We start from the raw sequence: 24031 nt of genomic DNA, 5'->3' as shown, positions 1-24031 counted from the left end.
ACTAAATTTTTAGTACTAAATTTTTAGTACTAAATTTTAGTACTAAATTTTAGTACTAAATTTTAGTACTAAATTTTGGTACTAAATTTTAGTACTAAATTTTAGTACTAAATTTTGGTACTAAATTTTGGTACTAAATTTTGGTACTAAATTTTGGTACTAAATTTTAGTACTAAATTTTAGAACTAAATTTTTAGTACTAAATTTTTAAATTTTTTTTCTTTTTAAATTTTTTTTAGCAAACAATTTTACATTTTTAGTACTTAATTATTAAAACTAAACTTTTAGCACTATATTTTTAGTACTAATTTTATAATACAAAATTTTAAGTACTAAATTTTTGGTACTAAATTTTTAGTACTAAATTTTTAGTACTAAATTTTTGATTTCTTTTTCAAACAATTTTACATTTTTAGTACTTAATTATTAAAACTAAACTTTTAGCACTATATTTTTAGTACTAATTTTATAATACAAAATTTTAAGTACTAAATTTTTGGTACTAAATTTTTAGTACTAAATTTTTAGTACTAAATTTTTAGTGCTAAATTTTTGATTTCTTTTTCTATTTAAATTTTAGATTTTTTTAAGCAAAAAATTTTACCTTAAAAACTAACATTTAGCATTAAATTTTCTTAATATTTAGTACTAAATTTTATTGATTTTTAGTACTATTTTTTTTGTTATAAACATTTGCCTTTTTTTCTTGTTCTGTTGTTTTTCTCATTTGTTTTCTTGTTTCTTTGTGAAATTTTAAAGGAGTTTTTAAATTAAAAAAATTATAAAAAAATTTATAATAAAATTAAAATTTAATAAAAATGAAATTATGATTGTTGTGTTATTTTTTGTTTTTATTACACTTTTGTTTGTTGTTGTTGTAAACGTATTGTTTTTGTAAATCTAACATTAGAAAGGAAAAAAAATAAAACAATTTAATTAAATTGATGCCAGATCAATTGTTTTTTTTTTCTTAAAAAGTTTCTTGTTTTATGAAATTCCTTAAAAAAAGTGAAAAAGAAAAATAAATTAAATTGTTGTTTGTTGTTGTTTTATATATAAATATGTTTGTTTTCTCTTTTTTTAAAATTACACTTAAAATATTTCAAAAAAAAAAAGTAAAATATATAATTATATGATAAATTAATTTTAAATAATAAAAGTGTAGGGATTGTTTAGTTTTTAAATAAATTTTTTTTTTAAATTTTTATAATTTAAAAAAAAATTATGTTTTTTTTCAAATGTACAGGTTTAAAAAAAAAGATTGCTTTAATTATTAAAAAAAATAAACATAAATAAATAAGTTTTTTGTAAATATTTTGTTTATAATATGAGATACTTTATGTTGTTAATATTCTCTGCTCTTCTTTTCTTTTATTCTCTATACTTTCTTCTTTCTTTCTTTTTGTATATCAACTATTGCACAAAAGATTTTTCTTTTTTTTATATTAAAAAAAAAAACTTAAAAAAAGTTGCAAATTAAAAGAAAAAAAATTGTGTACAAAATTTTTACTAAAAGGGTTTTTTTTTAAATTCAAATTTGAAAAAATCTATTTAACCCTTTAGAATTTATAAAAAAGTTTATTTTTCTTTTTTTTTAGAAATTTTACTAAATAGTTAATTTTTTTTTTAAACAAAAATCTTTGGGTTTTAATTATTTTCTTTTTTTTCATTAAAAAACTGTTTTCTTTTCTTCAACTTAATATAATATTATTATTTTATATATATAACTTTTTTTAACTTAATTTTTATATATTAATATTTTCACTGACTAGATTTTTTTTTGTTGTTGCTTATTTATGTGTATGTGTATGTATGTGTGTTTTATAGGTTTTTTTTTTTTCTTAATTTTCATTTAAATTTTTTCATAATTTTTTAAGCTTCGTTTTTTTCTATTTGTTTAATGTTCTAAAAACTACTTTATTTTTTTACTTTCTTGTTGTTGTTATGTTTTGCTTAAAAACTAAAAAAAAAAATTTATTTAATATTAAAAAAAAAATATTGTTATGTAAATATATAATTGTATTGTATATATGTATGTATGTACTATAATTCTTTATGTTTTCTTTTGTTTGTATGTGTTTGTATAATTAAAATAATAAATAAATAATTGCATACAAATATATTTAAAAAAAAAAGAAAATTATTTATAATAATAAATTAAATGAAAGTTATAGTTTAGTTTTCTTTTTTTTAGCCAGTTGCAAAAAGCGGGAGAGAAATGGGAAAATGGTACAAAATTTAAATCGTTTTTATAAAAAAGAAATCAAAGTCTATAGTCTAGTTTTTAATCTAGTTTAAAATCTAGTCTATAGTCTAGCCTATAGTCTGGTCTATAAACTACTCTATAGTCTACTCTACTATACTATAGTTTAGTTTAGTCTATTGTTTAGTCTATATTTTAGTCTATAGTTTAGCCCATATTTCAGTCTATAGTCTAGTCTATAATCTGGTTTATAGACTATGCTAGAACCTAGTCTATAGTCAGTCTACAGTCTAGTCTATAGTCTAGTCTATAAGCTATTCTATACAATAGTCTATAGACTGGTCTATAGTCTAGTCTATAGTCTAGTGTAATGTCTAGTCTTTAGTCTAGCCTAGTCCATAGTCTAGTCTATAGTCTAGTCTTTAGTCTAGTCTATAGTCTAGTATATAGTCTAGTCTATAAACAAGTCTATAGTTCAGTCTATAATTAGGTCTATAGTCTAGTCTGTAGTCTAGTCTATAGTCTAGTCTATAGTCTAGTCTATAATCTATTTTATAGTCTAGTCTATAGTCTAGACTATAATCTAGTTTATAGTCTAGTCTATAATCTAGTCTATAGTCTAGTCTATTGTCTAGTCTATAATCTAGTTTATAGTCTAGTCTATAATCTAGTTTATAGTCTAGTCTATAGTCTAGTCTATAGTCTAGTCTATAGTCTAGTCTATAGTCTAGTCTTTAGTCTACTCTATAGTCTAGTCTTTAGTCTAGTCTATAGACTAGTCTATACTCTATTCTATAGATTAGTCTATAATCTAGTCTATAGCGTAGTCTATAGTCTAGAATATAGTCTAGTCTATACTCTAGTCTATAGTTTAGTCTATAGTCTATTCTTTAGTCTATCCTATATTCTATTCTATAGTCTATTCTATAGTCTATTCTATAGTCTAGCCTATAGTCTATTCTATAGTCTAGTCTATAGTCTAGTCTATAGTCTAGTCTATAGTCTATTCTATAGTCTATTCTATAGTCTAGTCAGTAGTCTAGTCAGTAGTCTAGTCAGTAGTCTAGTCTATAGTCTAGTCTATAGTCTAGTCTATAGTCTAGTCTAAGGTCTAGTCTATAGTCTAGTCTATAGTCTACTCTATAGTCTAGTCTATAGTCTACTCTATAGTCTAGTCTATAGTCTAGTCTACAGTCTAGTCTATAGTCTAGTCTATAGTCTAGTCTATAGTCTAGTCTATAGTCTAGTCTATAGTCTAGTCTATAGTCTAGTCTATAGTCTAGTCTATAGTCTAGTCTATAGTCTAGTCTATAGTCTAGTCTATAGTATAGTCTATAGTCTATTCTATAGTCTAGTCTTTAGTCTAGTCAGTAGCCTAGTCTATAGTCTACTCTATAGTCTAGTCTATAGTCTAGTCTATAGTCTAGTCTATAGTCTAGCCTTTAGTCAAGTCTAGTCTATAATCTAGTCTACAGTCTAGTCTAGAGTTTAGTTAAAGATTATAATCTAGATTAGTTTATAGATTTTTGTGTTATCTATATTACAGTTAATAGCCTCGTCTATAAACTAGTCTAAGTTCTAGTTCTTAGTCTACTAGTTTTATTAGTAGTTTTTTTTTTTTGTAATTTTTTGTTTATAACCTTTGATTTCTTTTTATATTTTAAAATAGAAAAATATTGTAAAAATCACCTCTTCTTCCTCTCGCTTGCTTTTTTATGAAATTAAACTATTTAAATATAAAAATTATTAAATCAAATATTAAAACTGAAAACTTTAATGCTGCTTGTTTTGCCTTGCCTGGTTTTTTGTTAGGCGTAAAAAAATTAAACTAATAAATTTTTTTTTGTTTAATTTTAAAAAAAGAGGAGGGAAAACTTAAAATATTAAAAAAATTTAATGTTTAAAATGTTGTTTTTGACGAATGTTTAGTGAATACGTTTTTTTTGCTAGTTTAACCAACTTAAAGAAATCAACAAAAGAAATTAGAAAAAAGGGGATAAAACCATTTAAATAAACTACTTAAATTGTAAAACAAGAAAAATACCAACTCAAAGCATAAATTTTTTTTTAAGGAAAAAATTATTTTTGTTTGAAAAAAAAAGTATAAAAGAAATGTTTAAAAATAAACAATAAATAATTAAGTTAAAAATATAACTTTAACAAATGAGCTGCTTTATGATAAACTTTGTTTTTTTAAAAAATATGGTTTTGTGCTTTATTTCTTTTTTTTTTAATTATTATTATTTATTTGTTTAAAACAATTTAAACCTAATGATTAAAAACAAAATAAAAAAGAAATTTATTAAAAAAAAACAACCTTTTTATTTTGTTTTTAACAAGTATTGTGTTATGTTTAGTTTTATAATTATACTTTTTTTCTTTGAGTTTTTTTTAATTAGTTTTTAAGCATTTGCAATTGTTTTTTTGTTTTTATTTTAAATTTTCTACTTAAACATAAATAAGTCATTGTTTTGTTTTCTTTTTTGTTGTTATTATTACTTTGAGTTTTTTGTTTAAATTTATTTAATTATTGTTTTTAAATACATATTAAGTATATTTTGTTTAAAGGTAGGATCCATTAAAGGGAACAAATGGGGGGGGGGGGTCATAGGTGTTATTAACTATCACCAGTAAAAAATTTGTTTTTTTTTTATTTTTAAAAGTTATTTTTTCTTTTTTTCTAATAATGAATGCTTAATACTGTAAAAAGCCTCTTTTAGCTTTGGGAGCACAACTTGTGGAAATTTTTTTTTTAAAAATTTTAATTAAGTTGTCTCGGTTTTTATGTTTAAAAAAGAAATATTAAAATATTTGGTTTTCTTTTTTACTGGCAAGTGTTAAATATGAACATTTTTTTTCATAATGTTTTATATTTTGGTTTTTTTTAAAAAAATTTATGCGTTTTATTTTGGAAGATTTTCTTTGCTTTTAGTTTGTTTTTTTGATAGTATTCTCTATTTAAAACAAAATTCATTGAATTTTGTGTAAATTTTTCTTTTAACGTTGTTTTTTTTCACTTGTTTTCAAGAGAAAAACACAAAAACAAAACATTTATTGCTAAACATTGACGACGAAGAAACATTTCTTTTGTTGATTTCTTTAAGAAATAAAATTTGGTTTGAGAGTGTGGGGTTTTTTTTAAACTTAAGCTCTCTCCTCTCTCTCTCTCTGTAGGATTTAAGGAAATTTTCAAAAGTTTTGTTTTTAAATTTGGAAAATTTTTAAAGAATTTTTAATGATTCTTCACAGTTTTTGAAAATTTGTAAAAAAAATTTTAGTACCAAAATTTTTTAGTACTAAACTTTTTAGTACCAAACTTTTTAATACTAAAATTTGTTAGTTCTAAAATTTTTAGTACTAAATTTTTTACTACTAAAAGTTTTTTGTACTAAACTTTTAATACCAACCATTTTAGTACTAAAATTTGTTGGTTCTAAACTTTTTAGTACTAAATTGTTTACTACTAACAATTTTTGGTCCTAACCTTTTAGTACCACTATTTTAGTAATAAAATTAGTTAGTTCTAAACTTTTTAGTACTAAATTTTTTACTACTAAAAGTTTTTTGTACTAAACTTTTAGTACCAACCATTCTAGTACTAGAATTTGTTAGTACTAAATTTTTTAGTACTAAATTTTGTAGTACTAAAAGTTTTTTGTACTAAACTTTTAGTACCAACCATTTTAGTACTAAATTTTTTTAGTTCTAAACTTTTAAGTACTAAATTTGTTAACACAAAAAGTTTTTTGTACTAAACATTTAGTAACAACCATTTTAGTTCTAAACTTTTTAGTACTAAACTTTTTACTACTAAAAGTTTTTTGTACTAAACTTTTAGCCCCAACCATTTTAGTACTAAAATTTTAAAGTTTTAAACTTTAAGTATAAAATTTTTTCAGTACTAAACTTTTTAGTACAAAAATATGTTAGTAATAAACTTTTTAGTACTAAATTTTTTTAAAACTAAAATTTTTTAGTACTAAACGTTTTTGTTCTTCTTGGTACAAAATTTTTTAGTACAAATAGTTTTTGTTGCTGAACATTTTGGTTCCAAATACTTTTTGTACTAAAACTCTTAATAGCAAAACCTTTAGTACTAAAATAGTGTTGGTACTAAACTTAATTTAGCTAATTTTATTAGAACTAAACTTTTAGTACAACATTTTGTGGTTAGTTAAACATTTAGCACTTAAAATTTCTACTAATTAGTACTAAGCTTTTGAGTTTTAAAACTTTTAGTACTTTTTTTTAAAACTAAAATCTTAAGTACTAAAACTTTTGGTACCAAAACCTTAAGAGTATTAAAACTATTTTACTACCAAAACTTTTAGTACCTTTTGTACCAAAACATTTTGTTGCCAAAACATTAACTATCGAAAGTTTTAGTACTATTTTTTTAGTACCAAAGTTCTTTTTTCAAAATTTCAATTATTTAAAACAATTTTTAACAGATTTCTAACAAATCAAGTGGAGATTTCCAAATATTTTCTAATATTCTAGGTTTTCAAATTAATATTTGTAGTTTTTGTTAAAAGTTTTGTAAACTTTTTTTCTAAAATTTGGTGATTTTTATAAAAAAGTGTACTAAAAAACTTTAACATTTGAGATTCTAATTCACGAAAAACTTTAACTAAAGGTTAAAAGTTTTATTTAAAACCTAGATAAGACAGCAAATTTTGAAATTTTTAGTAAAAATTACGAAAATTTTTAAATTTTCTCTTATGTTCAAGAATACAAAGAAATTGTTTTTCCAAAAAGTTTCATTAATAGTTTATGATTTTCTACTTTGTCAACTAATATTTTGACAATTCTTTTTTAAAAATCCTTTACTTCTCACAAATTTCTTTGATTTCCGTTTATAAGTATTTGCTTTTGAAAATTTCCTTTTCACATCATTACTTCTTTCTGTTTTCTCCTCTTTCGCTAAGGACAAGCATTATTTTAGTTTTCTTTTTCAAAAATCTTAACAAATAACTCTAAGAGAGCATTTTGTCTCTTTAGCAGTTTAACCACCCTTAACTAAACCAACATTATCTTTCTCTTTTTTCATAATCTTTTTGTTTACCTTACCCTACTCTCAACCTTATGCTATTTTTTTAGGGTTTTATCTGTTTTTTTTTCTCTATGTTTAGGTAAAAATAACTATTCGTTATAATTAGGTGTGTCTGTTTGTTTGTTTAAAAATGTGTGTTTTAAGTTTCTAAGTGTTTTGTTTTGTAAAACGTTTCTTTCTATCCTTATTTCTTTCCTCTTTCTTGTTTTTGTAGTGAAAAAATGTTGTTGTTATTATAATATAGTTAATAATTTAAATATTAAGAAAAAAAATATTGTTTAAATTAATAATAAATTTACTTTTGTTTGTTGGTTTTGAAACTGACTTGTAAAACACGATTACCTAGTGTATAACCATTCAAAGCTCTAATGGCCATAGCTGCCTCATCGTAGTTGGTCATTGATACAAAGCCATAACCTTTGCACTGATTTGTGGTGGTGTCTTTGACAATTTTCACCGATTGCACAGCACCGAAGGGACCAAATAGTTGCCACAGTGATGATTCTTCTGTTTCGGGCGCCAAGTTGTAAATGAAAATGGGATAAGCACCGCCGGGTCCATTGGAGAGATTAGTGGCAGCTGCTGCTGCGGCACCCAAACCATTGGGCAACATAACATCTAACATATCGCCAGCCATGGGCGAGAAACGGGCCAAACCCTTGTTGACGGGGGTATGCATGGCACCACCTATGCGTCGCACCAATTGCGGATTAAGGAAAGCCGGTAATTGGGGTTGTATGATTTTGCTAGTGCTGCCGGGGGTATTGGAGAATTTCACTACTATAGGATCGGTGCAATTGGGTGGGGTAGTGCCGTTTAGAGCAATAATGGCCCGAGTGGCCTCTTCTCTTTTATCGAAACGTATAAAACCCACACCCTTGGTTTGTATATCATTGCCAGCATTTTGTAAAATGCGTGATGTTATAATCTGACCATAAGGAGCAAATATTTGTTCCAAATCTTGTTGGGTCATAGATTTGGGCAAACCAGAAACATATAAATTAGCTCCCTTAATAGCATCTGATGAGGGACGAGCAAAGGATACCTTAATGGTTTTATTTTGTAAACGTAAACCATTCAAAACATTCACCGCCTGCTCAGCATCCTGTGGCCTAACATAGTTCACAAAACCATAACCCAAACTTTGACCTTTCGAAGAGGCTTGTGGATTAAGGGGATCCATAAAACCTTGTGATTTATCACGTATCAATTTAACCGATTCAATTTCACCCACACTCGAGAATAGCGAACGTATCTCATCTTCGGTCATGGTCTGTGGTAAATAGTTGACAATGAGATTGGTGCGTGTTTCGGTGGAGCCATTGGTGGTGCCATTCGTATTGCCATTGGCTTGATTCTGTTGCAACTGTTGGGTAACAGCGGCAGCTGCTGCAGCCACAGCCTGTTGTGTTTGCTGTTGTTGCACTTGTAAGATGGCTTGCTGCACCTGCTGCTGTTGTTGCAATTGTGCGGCTGCCGCAGCTGCGGCTACAGATTGTGCTGGTGTTGCAGCGGCCGCTGCGGCTGCCGCAGCAGCTGCAGCAGCGGCGGCGGCAGCAGCATTTGTAGCCGGCATAATAGGGGTTTGGTTGTCATTTCCGGGACTAGCCATAATGAAATCCACTGTTAAACAAAAAGAAGAAAAGAAAACCAGAAATGAAGTACATAAGTAAAAAATAACACAAAAAGGAAATGAAATTAAGTATGTATTGAACAAATGTAAAAGGAAATCAATAAATATATGGCAAAAAAGCAAAACAACCCCTAATACTAGTTGTCTGTTATACATGATCTCTCTCTCTCTCTCTTTACAAAGAGTTGCCATATCGGTATTAAAAAAATGCTTATTACAAGCAGGGGTGGTAATAAATGTAAACAATGTGTAAAGAAAATTTGGCAAAAAGTAAAACTACCCTTAAAAAAGTTTTTTTGTGGAATAATTATTAAAATTTAAAAAAATAGTTTTAATTATTTACTTTTTCAACAAAATTACTAAATGTAAACCACAAACATTAAAGTAAATTATTATGGAAAATATCTAAATAGTTTTTTTTTAAACAGTTTACAATTCATGTTAAAGGTTTCTAAATAAGAATTATTTTTAAAGTAACAGCACAATTTCTTCAAGTTGTATAAAAATAGACAATTTTGTTTATAAAACTCTTCAAAAGTAGGATTTTTTTGAAGGTTATTTAAATAGTTTTTTTTAATAAAATGTTAAAATCTTTATACAAATTCTTTTTAACCTTAATTTGTTCCCAAAATTAGTAATTTAGTAAAAATTTAAAGTTTAAACAATTAGTTTTTAAACAAATTTATTATTTTTCCTAAACGTTTGTCTTTAATCTCCAAAAGTTTTCAAATTCATCCTTTCAAATTCCTATTTTGTTTGTCTAACCTCAAAAAATTTCAAATAAATTTTGTATTTTTTCAGAAAATGGTACTTATTATGTTCTCTTGGTGTTTTAAATGTTATTTACTTCTCAATATTGTTTTTAGTTTCTAATATTTTTTCTTAAACTTCTAAATTTTTTTAAAAATTCCTTTCATTTTCAAATTTTTTACCATATTCTCTTTAAACGAAAAATTTGTATCTGAAATTGTAAATTTTTTCTAATACTTTCTTTTGTATTTTCAAATTTTTTTAAAATTCTTTTTAAATTTCCATTTTTAACAACTTTTTTCTTTCTAACTTTAAAATTTGTAAAGAAAAGTTGTATATTTAAAGAAAATTGGGACTGATAGAGTAGTCCTAATAACTAAAACTTTTCAATTAATCTAATTTACTTAAATTTGTTATTATTTTGTACTAACATTCTCTAAATTAATAAACAAATCCAAAATTTAACAATTTTTCTTTCTAACCTCTAACCTCTAAAAATTTAAAATTTTTTTTTAAATATAATTAAATGATTACTTTTTATGTTGAGAATATGATTTTTTCCAAAAAAATTTTAAATTTTTTATTTAATTTCCGTAAATCTTTAAATAACTATTTTAACTTAATTTTTAGTTTCAAATATAAATATTTCTTTAAAGAAATTCAAAAATTTCTTAATTGAATACCTACTTTTATAATTTGGAAGAAAGTTGTTTTATGCGCGAAAAACTTGGAGTATTTTCAGAACTTATTGTGTATTAAATATATTTTTTGAAAATTAAATAAATTGTTAACACTTTTTTTTTATAATTAATTAAAATTTTTAAAAAAAAACTTGTGTTAAATTAATAAAAACTTGGCAAAAAAAAAGATTAAAAATTTAAATATTTAGCTTCCTTTCCCCTGCTCTATTACTAGGCAACTGTGGCAACAATGCAAAATTTTACAATGTAAACTTAACAGAAAAAAAAGCAAACAAACAAAAACAATACTCTCCCCCTAAAAAAACTCATGCTCTTTCTATTTTAAACAGCAAAAAAACAAAAACACAAACCCTTAAGAAAAAGAAAATGCCAAAAAAAACAACAACCCTTAATAGACAAAAAAAAGCGGGTGGGTGTTTTTATTTCTCTACTTACTTTTGCTTTGTAGTTGTTGTTGTTTAGTTGTTATTATAAATTTTTCGCTAGATTTTTGTTATCAAACTCTCTTCTTGCTTCCAATCTCCCACAATTTGTTGTGAAATGTGTTATTTGTTTGTGTGTGTGTATGTGTGAGTTTGTTGTTTTTGTTAGTATGAGTTTGCGTGTGTTGTAAAATCAGCAGACGCAGACGTTGTTTAGTGTTGTTTTACTAGGTTTTTGCTGTTGTTGCTGCTGTAGTTGCTTATTTTTAATTTTTGTTAGACAAAAATTATGTTTTGTTGTTGTTGTTTTATTTTTGTATGTAAACTATGATGGCGGACGACGTAGTCTTTTTACGTTTGTTTTTTTGGTTCACTTCTAATTTCTTTTCTCAATTTTCCTTTCTTTTTTTTTTTTTGCTTTTTTGTACTTAACCCACGGGGAGTGTTCTTTGCTTCTTCTTTTACTTTTTTCACTATGAAAATCGATTTTATTGATTTTTTTCAACTTATTTTGTATAATTTAATACAAAATGTTTATTCTTTCGCAAATTAACTAAATTTTTTCGTTATTACTTCATTAATATTTTTTTCTTTGTTATTCTCTTTTGCTTTTATTATTCTTATAATGAGTAGTGTTTTTTTGTTAATTATTTTAGCAAAAAAAAATTTCAGCTATTAGTTGTTACACAATTATTTAGAAATTTTCTTTTTTTCTTGATTTATTAAATTTAATAATTTTTCTAATAGTTTGTGTTTTAAATTAGTTGGATGTGTTCTAATTTTTTTCTATTTAATTTTTTCTTGTATTTTATAGATACAGATACACTTTTTTCGGTTTTCCTTTGCAGTTTATCTTCTATATTACTTTTTTTGTTTTATGCTTAAAAACAAGTTCGCTTTGCAAATTTGTTTTTAATTATTTATAATTATATAAAGTGTACAACTTTTTTTCTTTATTTTATTAAATAATTTAATAAATACTTTATTTTATAATAAATTTTTAATAATTTTCTTATATTTTTTGTCACAACGTTTAAAATGCGTCTGCTGCCAACGAACGTTTGTTATAAAATGATTCTCTTAAATTTTTGTTCATTCTTTTTAGCTCATTTTCGTTTTGCTAAAAGAAAATTCCAAAATGGCTGCTCATTTCCAAGGCAATACAGTTATCTCTTTCATATTGTTTTGTTTACACATTTCGCTTGCGTTGAAAGAAAGGAGATAACTGTAGTTTAGTTTCAGAGAGCGCTCTCTCTTATTGTAAAAGGGTTTCCCATTCTAGTTGTATTAAAACCCCGGCAGCAGTGTTAATGTTTAGGTTGTTGGAAATAAAAGGTTTTTATTGAAAAAAGAAACGGGGGTCGTAAATCTTGGAATATTATGTTTGCCGGTAAAAGGACTTTGGTAAAGAAAACTGGAACTGATACATATTGGAATTAATAATTATTGTAAAGAATTGCAATAAAGGGTCTTAAATTCAAAATTAAGGAATTTTTAATCCATAATATAGTAGACTGTAGACTAGACTATAGACTGGACTATATACTAGAATAAAGACTAGGCTATAGACTAGACTATAGACTAGACTATAGACTAGACTATATACTAGACTATATACTAGACTATAGACTAGACTACAGACTAGACTATAGACTAGACTATAGATTAGAATATAGAATAGACTATAGACTAGACTATAGACTAGACCATAGACTAGACTTTAGACTAGGCTTTAGACTACACTATAGACTAAACTAAAGACTAGACTATATACTAGACTAAAAACTAGACTATAGACTAGACTACAGTCTAGACTATAGACTAGACTACAGTCTAGACTATGGACTAGACTATAGACTAGACTACAGTCTAGACTATAGACTAGACTATAGACTAGACTATAGACTAGACTATAGACTAGACTATAGACTAGACTATAGACTAGACTATAGACTAGACTATAGACTAGACTATAGACTAGACTATAGACTAGACTATAGACTAGACTATAAACTAGACTATAGACTAGACTATAGACTAGACTATAGACTAGACTATAGACTAGATTATATACTAGGCTATTGAGTAGACTATAGACTAGACTATAGACTATACTTTAGACTATACTTTAGACTACACTATAGACTAGACTATAGACTAGACTATAGACTATACTATAGACTAGACTATAAACCAGACTATGGTCCAGACTATAGACTGGACTATAGAATACTAGTCTATAAATAAGACTTTATACTAGACTATAGACTGGACTATATATGAGACTATAGACTAAAATATAGACAACAGACTAGAATATATACTAGTCTGTAGACTAGACTATAGAGTACACGACAAACTGGAATATATACTGGACTATATACTAGACTATAGATGAGATTATAGACAAGACTTTAGACTAGGCTGTAGGCTAGACTATATACTAGAATATAGACTAGACTATAGAGTACACGACAAACTGGAATATATACTAGACTATAGACTTGACTATAGATTAGACTATAGACTAGACTATAGACTAGACTATAGACTAGACTATAGACTAGACTATAGTCTAGACTATAGACTATACTATAGACTATATTATAAACTATACTATAGATTATACTATAAACTATACTATAGACTAGACTGTAGACCATAAACAAGACTATAGACTAGATTACAACCTAGACTATGGTCAAGTCCATAATTGAGACTATAGAGTAGATTATACTTTAGTTTAAGTCAAACATGCTGGAAACGGAAACCATTTTTAAGAAATAAAGCATGCGAAAAAAACACTACTAACCACTATGATTTGAAAAAGTTGTTTTTATAAAAAACGCAATATAGTTTCGTGTCTAAAGTGTTTTCTGACTGCCAGTCTGTTTGAATGACTTGCGGTCTATTGTATTACGAACGAATGAATGAAATAAAATTGAACTATTTTGCTTAAATACAGAGTACATAGTGTAACACTTCCCTTTGTAAATACATATGAATATAATATAATCTATAATGATTTTATTTAGCTTTTATTCATACCTAAAAAAATCGAATAATACATCATATTGAAATCATGACAAAAAGATAAACAAAAAACATGCCAATTAAATACAATAGGTCTGTCCGTAAACTACAAAGTGTTTCCACAAAAAAGTGTTATTTACTAAAGAAATTAGAAAACAAAAGTGAAAATCGACTACCTGTTGGATTACTAGGGTAATGTGATGTAACTAATTGACATTTAGTTATAATATAAGATATATAAAATGTAGTAGCAAATGTTTCACAAAATGTGAAATAGAATATGTATGAGTGTATGTATAATAAGCATCGGTTGTAATTTTTTGCAAAAACTTCTCCTGCTGTTAAACTCTGTTTCAATAAAACAAACTTTACTTTCGTCAAACAATGACGACAACAATTTCGTGTTAATAACAATAACTACTACACTCATATTGTATATGCAACATGAATATACATATGTACATACGGCCTTATATACTCTGTAAAGTTCACTGATCGTATAAAATATCTGTCTGTCTGATATTTTTTCTATATTCTTCTACTTTACAAATTTCATTCTGCCACAATTGGCACACATTTTTTTCATTCTTTCTTTTGATATCAAAACAAAATCATTTTCAACCACCTTTTAATAAGCATTGCGTCGTTTTTCAGACAATGAAAACTAACAAAAAAATTGCTTCGAAAAGAATCTGAAACAATAACTAGACTAGTTGGCGTCATTGTGGCAGGAACGTACAAAATAGATACATTCATGTATCTGTAGTAACGTGCCTTGCGAATGTCATACAAAGAGATGTCATTAACACAATACAACTAATCGGTTAGTGGGAAAGTGAGTAAGTGAGGGGGACTTTGTGAGATAGTCAATGTGTTGGTGTGTGTGTGATCTTGCAAATACACATGCTAGTTGTATGAATGAGAAGAGTCTGAAATTCGTGTTAAATATTGCAGATGTGCAATTTCACACAAACATATGCTCCGATCTAGTTTTATCGCCTTATTGTTAATTGTCTCTAGCGACAAATAATTGGCATTATTATTTTGTTTTTCATTTATTTACAAGAAAAACTGTTTTATTTGTATCAAAAATTTGATCTGGTTTTGTAGGAGAACTAATTAGATATGATCATTTATAAAATCTAGAACCAAAACTCTAGTCTAGTCTATGGTCTAGGTTATAGTCAAATCTTTGGTCTAGTTTATAACCTAGTAGAGGTTGTAGTCTAGTTTATAGTCTAGTCCATGGTCTAGTCTATAGTCTAGTCATTAGTCTAGTCTATAGTGTAGTCTATGGTATAGTCTATAGTCTAGTCTATAGCATAGTCTATAGTGTAGCCTATAGTATAGTCTAGTCTATAGTCTAGTTTATAGTCTAGTCTATAGTCTAGTATATAGTCTAGTAAATAGTCTAGTTAATAGTCTAGTCTATAGTCTTGCCCATAGTCTAGTCTATAGTCTAGTCTATAGTCTAGTCTATAGTCTAGTAAATAGTCTAGTCAATAGTCTAGTCTATAGTCTAGTCAATAGTCTAGTCTATAGTGTAGTCTATAGTCTAGTCTATAGTCTAGTCTATAGTGTAGTCTATGGTCTAGTCTATAGTCTAGTCTATAGTCTAGTCTATAGTCTAGTCTATAGTCTAGTCTATAGTCTAGTCTATAGTCTAGTCTATAGTCTAGTCTATAGTCTAGTCTATAGTCTAGTCTATAGTCTAGTCTATAGTCTAGTCTATAGTCTAGTCTATAGTCTAGTCTATAGTCTAGTCTTTAGTATAGTCTATAGTCTAGTCTATGGTCTAGTCTATAGTCTAGTCTATAGTCTAGTCTATAGTCCAGTCTATAGTCTAGTCTATAGTCTAGTCTATTGTCTAGTCTAGTCTAAAGTCTAGTCTAAAGTCTAGACTATATACTCTAGTCTATACTTTATTCTATTTTTTAGTCTATATTCTAGTCTATAGTCTAGTCTATAATCTAGTCTATATTCTACAGTGTTGTGAATAGATCAGTTTGTATTCTGGACGGAATATGATATGGAATATTATTTGTAATTTTTAAAATTCTCAACAGCTGTGCGGTGCATTTTTTAAAACAAAGGCACTGTGCCAGGGGCACTTGTACAATAACTTTAAAATTTATCAATAAAAATAATTTTCAAAAAAGGAATTTGAAACTTGTGTTAGTGCACTTGAAAGGCTTTTTTTCCTATAAAAATTAAAACCAACCCTTTTTTAAGCAAAATACTACCGAAAAAAAACGACAATCAAAAATTCCTGAATTTGAATTGATTGATTATGTTGGTCTTTGACAGACAAAGGTTCAATGTATTCATGTTTAAAAGCTTAATGTACTTTTATAATTCTTGAAAAAAAATATTTAATTACAATTTACATGTTTTTAAAGAAATTTATAAAACTATAAATTTAAACAACCCTTGTAACAGAATTATTTTATGACATAAAACGTGATTAGGATCAGACAAAAAAAACTGAAACAGGATTCAAACACGTTTCTTTAAAAAATAAAATAAATTATTGAAAAAAACCAACGTTCAGGCGTAACGCCTGGTCAAAACCAGAAAAAAATGTCGTCGTGCTCTTAAGTAACAAATGTTTTTTATGATCATTAGTTCGACTTCTGTAACAGTTTTTATTATTCTTTTGTTTTTTTTTTTTTATTTATGGCTCGAGCGATTTTTGAACTTTCTTTTGTTGTTTTTTTTGAAAATTGGCATGAAAATTCTAACCTTTAATTTAGTTTTTTCTTATAATTTGAAATATCCTGTTTGTAAAATTTCTAAATTTTTTTGTGGTGTTTGTTAATTTCTTTTGTTTACATTTCTTTTTTCTTTTCAGCTTGCGTGCCGATCAGTTGGTTTACATTGGTCTTAGGGACATTGACCCTTATGAAGCCTACATACTCAATAAGCTGGGTATAAGAGCATATGCCATGGATGTAAGTAGTAAATTAATGAATATGATGACTGAATATCCTTTTTTTGAATTGAATGCATATGTATGCATATGCATGTGTGTTTTAAGGATCAAATTTTGTTGTTTCTATTTGATTCAGGTTATAATCACACGGGTTTTATATGTACGATCATCAGGATATATAGAAGAAACTACAACACGTACGAAACCCAACAAACCACCCTTGTTATTGTTTTTGTATTTGTAATAGTAGTAGTTATTGTTGTTGTTGTTAAAACTGATCGCCAGTTACGTTTTTACAACATCTGTAACATTTTCAATAAAAAGGACGTTTGGTAATAAAAATCCATATGCCTTTTACCTTTAAAACAACAACAACAACAAATATTTTATATTTCATATAGGAGGGGGAGAAATTTAGGGGTTGTTCTTCATTCTTATTTCTCTCTCTACTTTGACTTTGTCAATATTTTTGTTTATATGTATATTTTTTTAGGTACCACCAAAAAACAAAAAATATATATCGCCCTTAGGGCTTTAGCTTGCTTTTAGTATTAGTTAAGGTAGGGTATGGTTCATTATTATTATTTCTGTTTTATTTATATATTCGCATAATTTATCTTTGTATATTTTACATTTGAACGTTTTTCGTAGCTGTCACTAATAAATACATTGTTGAAAAATTTGTAAAAATAGGATTTATATTGGTTGTCTGGAGCGTAGTTAAAGTCGTTAACATAAATTATTACAAAAAATTTAAATTTTGTAATTAATTTTGTTTTACTATATAGAGACAACTGCATAGTGCTAATAAGGGTGTAAAAAGGGATAAAATGTAAATGTAAAAGAAGTTTTCAATAGCCCGAAATATTATATGGAAATATTTCGCTAAAAGGAAATGTTAAAGACTGATGCATAATCCAGTCTATAGGCTCATCTATAGTCCAGATAATAGACTGAACTATATTTTAGTCTTGACTACAGATTCGTCTAAAATCTGGTCTACAGAACAGTTTAATGCCTAGACCAAAGAACAGTCTTACTCTAGACTATAAGATTGACGTATAGTCTAGACTATATACTGTATAAGGTTGACGTATAGTCTAGACTACAGATTGTTCTTTGATCCAAACTATAGACAGTTCTGTAGTCTAGATTAAAGACTTATCTGTACTCAAGAATGCACTATAGATCAGTGTATATTCAGGACTATAGATGACTATAGATCTGTTTATAGCCTGGACTATAGATCAGTTTATATTCCGGACTATAGGACAATCTATATTCTGAGCTATAGATCAATCTATAATCTGGACTTTAGATCAGTCTATAGTCTGGACTATAGATCAGTCTACAGTCCGGACTATAAATCAGTCTATAGTCTGGACAGTCTATAGTCAAGACTATAGATCAGTCAGTAGTCAGGACTATAGATCAGTCTATAGTCTGGACTATAGATCAGTCTATAAGACTATATAGTCTGGACTATAGATCAGTCTATAGTCTGGACTATAGATCAGTCTATAGCCTGGACTATAGATTAGTCTATAGTCTGGACTATAGATCAGTCTATAGTCTGGACTATAGATCAGTCTATAGTCTGAACTATAGATCAGTCTATAGTCTGGACTATAGATCAGTTTATAGTCTGGACTATAGATCAGTCTATAGTCTGGACTATAAATCAGTCTATACTCAGGACTATAGATCAGTCTATACTCAGGACTGTAGATCAGTCTGTAGTCTGGACTATAGATCACTCTGATCAGTTCTATAGTCTGGACTATAGATCAGTCTATAGTCTGCACTATAAATCAGTTTGAACTAAAGGTCAGTCTATAGATTGTTCTACAGTCTAGGCTATATATCAGTTTATTGTCTACATTATATCATGATCAATCTGTCTATAGATTAGTCTATTATCTGAGAACAGTTTAGTCTCTAGTCTGACTAGAGTTCACACTACAGATATATCATAATTCTTTATATTAAAATATGATTTTGTACCTTGTTTCGAATGCTTATTGTCCTCTGTATTCCCGAAATTATCAAATGTTATCAAATGCACCTCTTTAATCAATTTCTTTTCTTCTCTTCCCTCTAGTCTGTCGATAAATATGGCATTGCTAAAATTATGGAAATGACCCTCGACGCTTTGGATGTCAAAAATAAAATTCATGTTAGTTTTGATGTCGATGCTTTGGATAGTAAGGTGGCTCCCAGTACTGGTACTGCTGTCTATGGTGGTTTGTCTTTGCGTGAGGGTATTTTCATAGTGGAAAGTTTAAGTGAAACAAAACGTGTTCAAGGTATAGATTTAGTGGAGTTAAACCCCAGCTTAGGTAATGCTCAAGATGTTAAGACTTCAGTGTCGGCTACCATGGAAATTTTGAAAACAATATGTGGCGGTTACAGACGTAGAGGAAATTTTGAAAATATCGATGAAAGTCTGGTGAAAATTAAAACGGAATGAAGTGAATTAAATGAATGATGTAAATAATGAAAAAAGAAATTTGTTAAATAAAGAGAATAAAACTGCCTTAATGTAAAATTTTTGTATAAATTTTATTATTTTTTTTAATAATTTTTATTACCTTTTTGTTAATAAAACACTTTAGGCCAAAACTATTACGAAAACTTGGAGATTCTTTGGATTTAGGGAGAGATTTTTTATTATTCCTTGAGATTACTATTGGTGGGCAGTATAGCGGTCACCTGGGCTGACATTTTATTGGCATTACTTATTAAATCATTGGTAACGACTACTGGTGTAGGCAAAGCGACTGGAGCTGCCGCCAGAGGACTATGCTCGGGAGTTTCCTTAAGACGTTTGTGTAAAAGTTGAGGAGCAAAAGTTTGCAAAAGACATTTTTGCACACTAACCAAAATATAATTTAAAATACCTAAAATGTTTAACGTTTAATGAAAGCTTGGAACACATAGTTGTTAAGTCCTTAAGAAAAACGTACCTGATATAACTATAATACCCGCTATTATGGAGCATAAACGTATTATAAATTGTATTAGATTATCACGATCGGTGCGCACTATGATTTTCAAAGCCGACCAATCATATTTGAAATAAATACCCGGATTGCCATAGGAATTTTGTACAGGATCTGTATTTAATTTATTACCCAACAATAAATTCTAAAGAAATTTTAATAAAACCAAAAAAAGAAAACTTACCCAATACTCGTTTATTTTCCGTAACGGAATACTGATAAGTGTTGATGGTGGTAAACGTATTGTGTATTTCGGTGGGTACAATATTTAAGAAATATTGTACAGTAGTTTCTTCCTCTGTTATATAAACCTCATCTCCCTCCAAGGGCTGAACTATATGCTTTGAATATTGGCCAAAACTTAAACGATTTATACGATGTGTAAAATTTGCCGGCATACGACGAAAACCAATCATTAAATGATCTCCAAATAGATCTACCACCGGCATGGCTCCACCTACCAAATGCAAAACTCCCGCCACTTTATTAATACCCAAAGTACCATGTAAACGACAAGCATCATATTGATCCTCGGGTACGGGTTTGCCATTATCACCCAAAGGTTGTTCATGAGCCTCATTACTCTTAATCATATCCTTGAAAAGGATATCAGCTATGGAATGATATTGTTCACGACGATAATGATTCATATATTGTTGTCGTTCGAATTCGACTCGCTCATCTGGTGACATTTGCCACCATACACCTTGACGTTGTAAGGTACCATAGGCAAATACATCCTGTTGAGTTTCATCCATTAAATCCACGCCGGAGAGTGAGGAACAGGGCATGGCTACTGTTATATCGACATGCATTTGTACTTTTTCCGTATCAATATCCGGTTCAAATTGATATTTCAATTTGGCATCTTTATAGTATAGAACTTCTTTGTAGATCAAAAATATGATTAGTAATCTACTGATGAGGGATACTGAAAGGAAATAACAAATATTTAGATTTAATAGATTTGAAATGAAAGATTACTGGTATAAAATATATAGTAATCTTTAGTCCAAAATGCATAATAAACAATAAACCAGACTGAACTCTTCTTCTAGTTTTTCGAACCCTGATAATTTTTCTGTTTTTACACACAAACAACAACGACTAGTAAAGAGAAAAACAACAACAACTATATGCACTAACAAGTGCCACCAATTTCTGTGGTCTCTGTATACTTTTCCGGCACTTTCTTAAACGGATCTAAATTTTTGGCCAATGTCCTAGGAGAACATGGCAATGTTGAAAAAAGTAGTCTTCTAGAGGGGGGGGGGTCGTGATAATTCTGTGTTTAAAATCTTAATCTGTTTTCACAACAAACAACAAATAGCAGAAAGAAAAACAACAACATCTACTTACAAGTGCCACCAATTTCTGTGGTCTCTGTATATTTTTCCGGCACTTTCTTAAACGCATCTAAATTTTTAGCCAATTCTATTAAGTTATTTTTATCACCACGATAACGTAAAGTAGCCGACATTATTTTAACACAAGATAAACACAAAATTTTACATTAATTTACATCGAAAAACATAAATATTTACAGAAAAACATTTACAAAAAAACACAAACTTTACACGTCTTGCTAAAAGGGAGACTAAAAAATCATTCACAATAGTAAATAAATGCAAGTATGGCAACGACAAGATTTTTTTTTGCCAGAGTGGTAGCACTTTAAAAACATATGTATTTCAAATTGGACATCAACCAGATTCTGTTTGAAGTAAAAAATTCACTGTTTTCTACTACTTACTATATTTTACAACTTTGGAAAATTTCAGCAATTTTTTGCGCGCAGTTTCATGATTTCGAGCCAATTTTTGCAAATTTTTCTAACTGCATTTTACATACAATGTTTGAGTTTGTAATAAACGTAGAACGTGTTGTGTTTGGACATTTTATGAATTATTATAAATCAATCACCTAGAGGTGATGGTCAGCGATAATTTTTTAATTTTACACACAAATAGCAAAGAGAAAAACAACAACAATATAAACTTACAAGTGCCACCAATTTCTGTGGTCTTTGTATATTTTTCGGGCACTTCCTTAAATGCAATTTTTAGCCAATTCTATTAAGTTATTTTTATCACCACGATAACGTAAAGTAGCCGACATTATTTCAACACACAATTTTACATTTATTTACACCGAAACACACAATTTATTAAACAGAAAAACTTTTGCACAACTTTACACGTCTTACAAACCGGGTAAACTGAAAAAATCATTCACAATAGTAAACTAATGTTAACTAGAGATGGCATTTTATGAGCAAGTGAAAGCAATGACAGAAATGACAACTAAAAATCAAAACATTGGATTGTTATTGTTTTCCTTGACAGGATTTCTATATTAGAAAACAAAACGAAAGAGGATACTACAGAAGTAATTGTTTTATTACATTTTTATATAAACTTTAAGAGAGAATTAAAGACCGGACAATAATTATTAAAGAAATGAGCATTAATTGGATAAAAATAACAGACAGGTGAAAAGGTTGTCTATAGAAAAAGATTAAAATACTTAAAATTGTTTATTTTGGCTTGCAGAGCCCGTGAAGGTATAAAAATCATAAATTCCTTACCCTACAACACCTTTAGCACGGTCTTGCAGTATGTGCATCGACAAATGCTTAATAGCAATGCGGGCGGTGATTCCTCTGAGGAGGGTCTTACCTCTTCGGCAGAAAATGAAAACGCTTTGGAAGAACTTGAACGTTTAGTGGGTGTCCCTCGGCCCGATTTTCTGCTATTGATTAAAACATTTTCCTATATTTTAAGACGTACCAGTACTTACATCATTAAACCCTCGCTGCTGCAGGCCGAATTACGTGATAAACTGCAGCTGCAAGATGAGGCCAAAATCGATGCCATTGTACGTTTGTGGGTACGACAAACCACACCCATTATGAATAATTTAGCTAGTGATCGTTATGAATCGAATGAAATAGCCGATGTGGCATGGAAGCTTAACGTCGAAATATCTTCTCAATGTCAACAACGTGAAAAATCGGCTTTAGCCGTTTTGCAATTGAAAACTGGTGCCGGTGAGGATATAAATTTAGAAATGAATCATGAAGAATTGTTGCAATTGTATCAACAATTTGAATGCATACAAAATGAATTGGATGCCATGAATGCTCAGCCCAAGTCGGGGGCAAAAAGTCAAAATTAGACTAAAAAGAAAAAAATGTAATTATGTGTTAAAATTATTATATTGGAAATGAGGTTGTTGTTTACATTACCCTAGAAGTATTGTTAAGATGAAAAAAATATAATTTTTTTTTGTTACTTTTAAGACATATTTATGAAAAATTATTAAAAAAACAAGTTGGGAATTATATATAGAAAAAATATATTAATACTAAACAAATAACAAAAGTTTGAAGAGATTTCTTTAGAAAATAGATAAATTTAGTCTAAACTTTGGATCAGTTAGTACTACAGAGAATGAGCTGTAGATATGTATGTAGTCAGGAATCAGGACTATAGGTTAGTCTTAACTATAGATTGGACTATAGGTAAGCTCTAGTCGGGACTATATATCAGTCCATAGTATAGACTATATATCAGTCCATAGTATGGACTATATATCAGTCGATAGTTTTGACTATAGATCAGCCTATAGTCTTGACTATAGATCAGTCTATAGTTTTGACTATAGATCAGTCTATATTCTTGACTATAGATCAGTCTATATTCCTTACTATAGATCAGTCTATAGTCTGGACTATAGATCAGTCTATAGTCTGGACTATATATCAGTCTATAGTCTGGACTATTGATCAGTCTATAGTCTGGACTATTGATCAATCTATAGTCTGGACTATAGATCAGTCTATAGTCTGGACTATAGATCAGTCTTTAGTCTGGACTACAGATCAGTCTATAGTCTTGACTATAGATAAGTCTATAATCTTGAGTATAGATCAGTCTATAGTCTTGACTATATATCAGTCTATAGTCTTGACTATATATCAGTCTATAGTCTAGACTATAGATCAGTCTATAGTCTTGACTATAGATCATTCTATAGACTGGACTATAGATCAGTCTATAGTCTGGACTATAGATCAGTCTATAGTCTGGACTATAGATCAGTCTATAGTCTGGACTATAGATCAGTCTATAGTCTGGACTATAGATCAGTCTATAGTCTGGACTATAGATCAGGCTATAGTCTAGACTATAGATCAGTCTATAGTCTTGACTATAGATGATTCTATAGTCTTGACTATAGATGATTCTATAGTCTTGACTATAGATCAGTCTATAGTCTTGACTATAGATCAGTCTACAG

The 24031-nt window shown here is 28.2% G+C and overlaps 4 protein-coding genes across 5 annotated transcripts in view; 2 read left to right on the top strand and 2 right to left on the bottom strand.

The window, feature by feature from the left end:
- The window catches only part of LOC111676749 (arginase-1), a 34763-nt gene extending 15555 nt beyond the window's left edge, over positions 1-19208 (top strand). Inside the window, exons 4-5 of the mRNA XM_023437725.2 lie at positions 16647-16746; positions 18829-19208. Coding sequence (XP_023293493.2) covers positions 16647-16746; positions 18829-19197 — 469 coding nt within the window. The 3' untranslated portion in view covers positions 19198-19208. The remainder of the gene's footprint in view (positions 1-16646; positions 16747-18828) is intronic.
- Positions 4678-11344, bottom strand: LOC111676750 (protein elav). The gene is made up of 2 exons (XM_046947295.1): positions 10776-11344; positions 4678-8879 (listed from the first exon to the last, which is right to left on the bottom strand). Coding segments are annotated over exons 1-2 (1329 nt in total). The 5' UTR covers positions 10777-11344; the 3' UTR covers positions 4678-7551.
- Positions 19209-19325: 117 nt separating the features above from the next.
- Positions 19326-21899, bottom strand: LOC111676748 (endoplasmic reticulum-Golgi intermediate compartment protein 2). Of its 2 annotated transcripts, none has more exons than XM_023437724.2 (4): positions 21732-21899; positions 19914-20660; positions 19694-19843; positions 19326-19627 (listed from the first exon to the last, which is right to left on the bottom strand). In XM_023437724.2, the coding sequence occupies exons 2-4, from the start codon at positions 20542-20544 to the stop codon at positions 19398-19400; spliced, it is 1011 nt and encodes a 336-aa protein (XP_023293492.2). In that variant the 5' UTR covers positions 20545-20660; positions 21732-21899; the 3' UTR covers positions 19326-19397. The 2 variants fall into 2 exon arrangements, with proteins under 2 accessions (XP_023293492.2, XP_023293491.2); XM_023437723.2 differs by lacking the exon at positions 21732-21899 and adding an exon at positions 21089-21334.
- A 143-nt stretch (positions 21900-22042) lies between these two features.
- On the top strand, positions 22043-23029 carry LOC111676747. The gene is made up of 2 exons (XM_023437721.2): positions 22043-22220; positions 22282-23029. Exons 1-2 carry the CDS (start codon positions 22189-22191, stop codon positions 22904-22906), a joined length of 657 nt encoding a protein of 218 aa, XP_023293489.1. The 5' UTR covers positions 22043-22188; the 3' UTR covers positions 22907-23029.
- Positions 23030-24031: the final 1002 nt, after the last annotated feature.

The sequence above is a fragment of the Lucilia cuprina genome, chromosome 3, assembly GCF_022045245.1.
Source record: "Lucilia cuprina isolate Lc7/37 chromosome 3, ASM2204524v1, whole genome shotgun sequence".
In the NCBI taxonomy this organism is placed as follows: domain Eukaryota; kingdom Metazoa; phylum Arthropoda; class Insecta; order Diptera; family Calliphoridae; genus Lucilia; species Lucilia cuprina.
The sequence above is the reverse complement of the archived record's forward strand: the minus strand, read 5'-3'. Positions and strand labels throughout refer to the sequence as shown.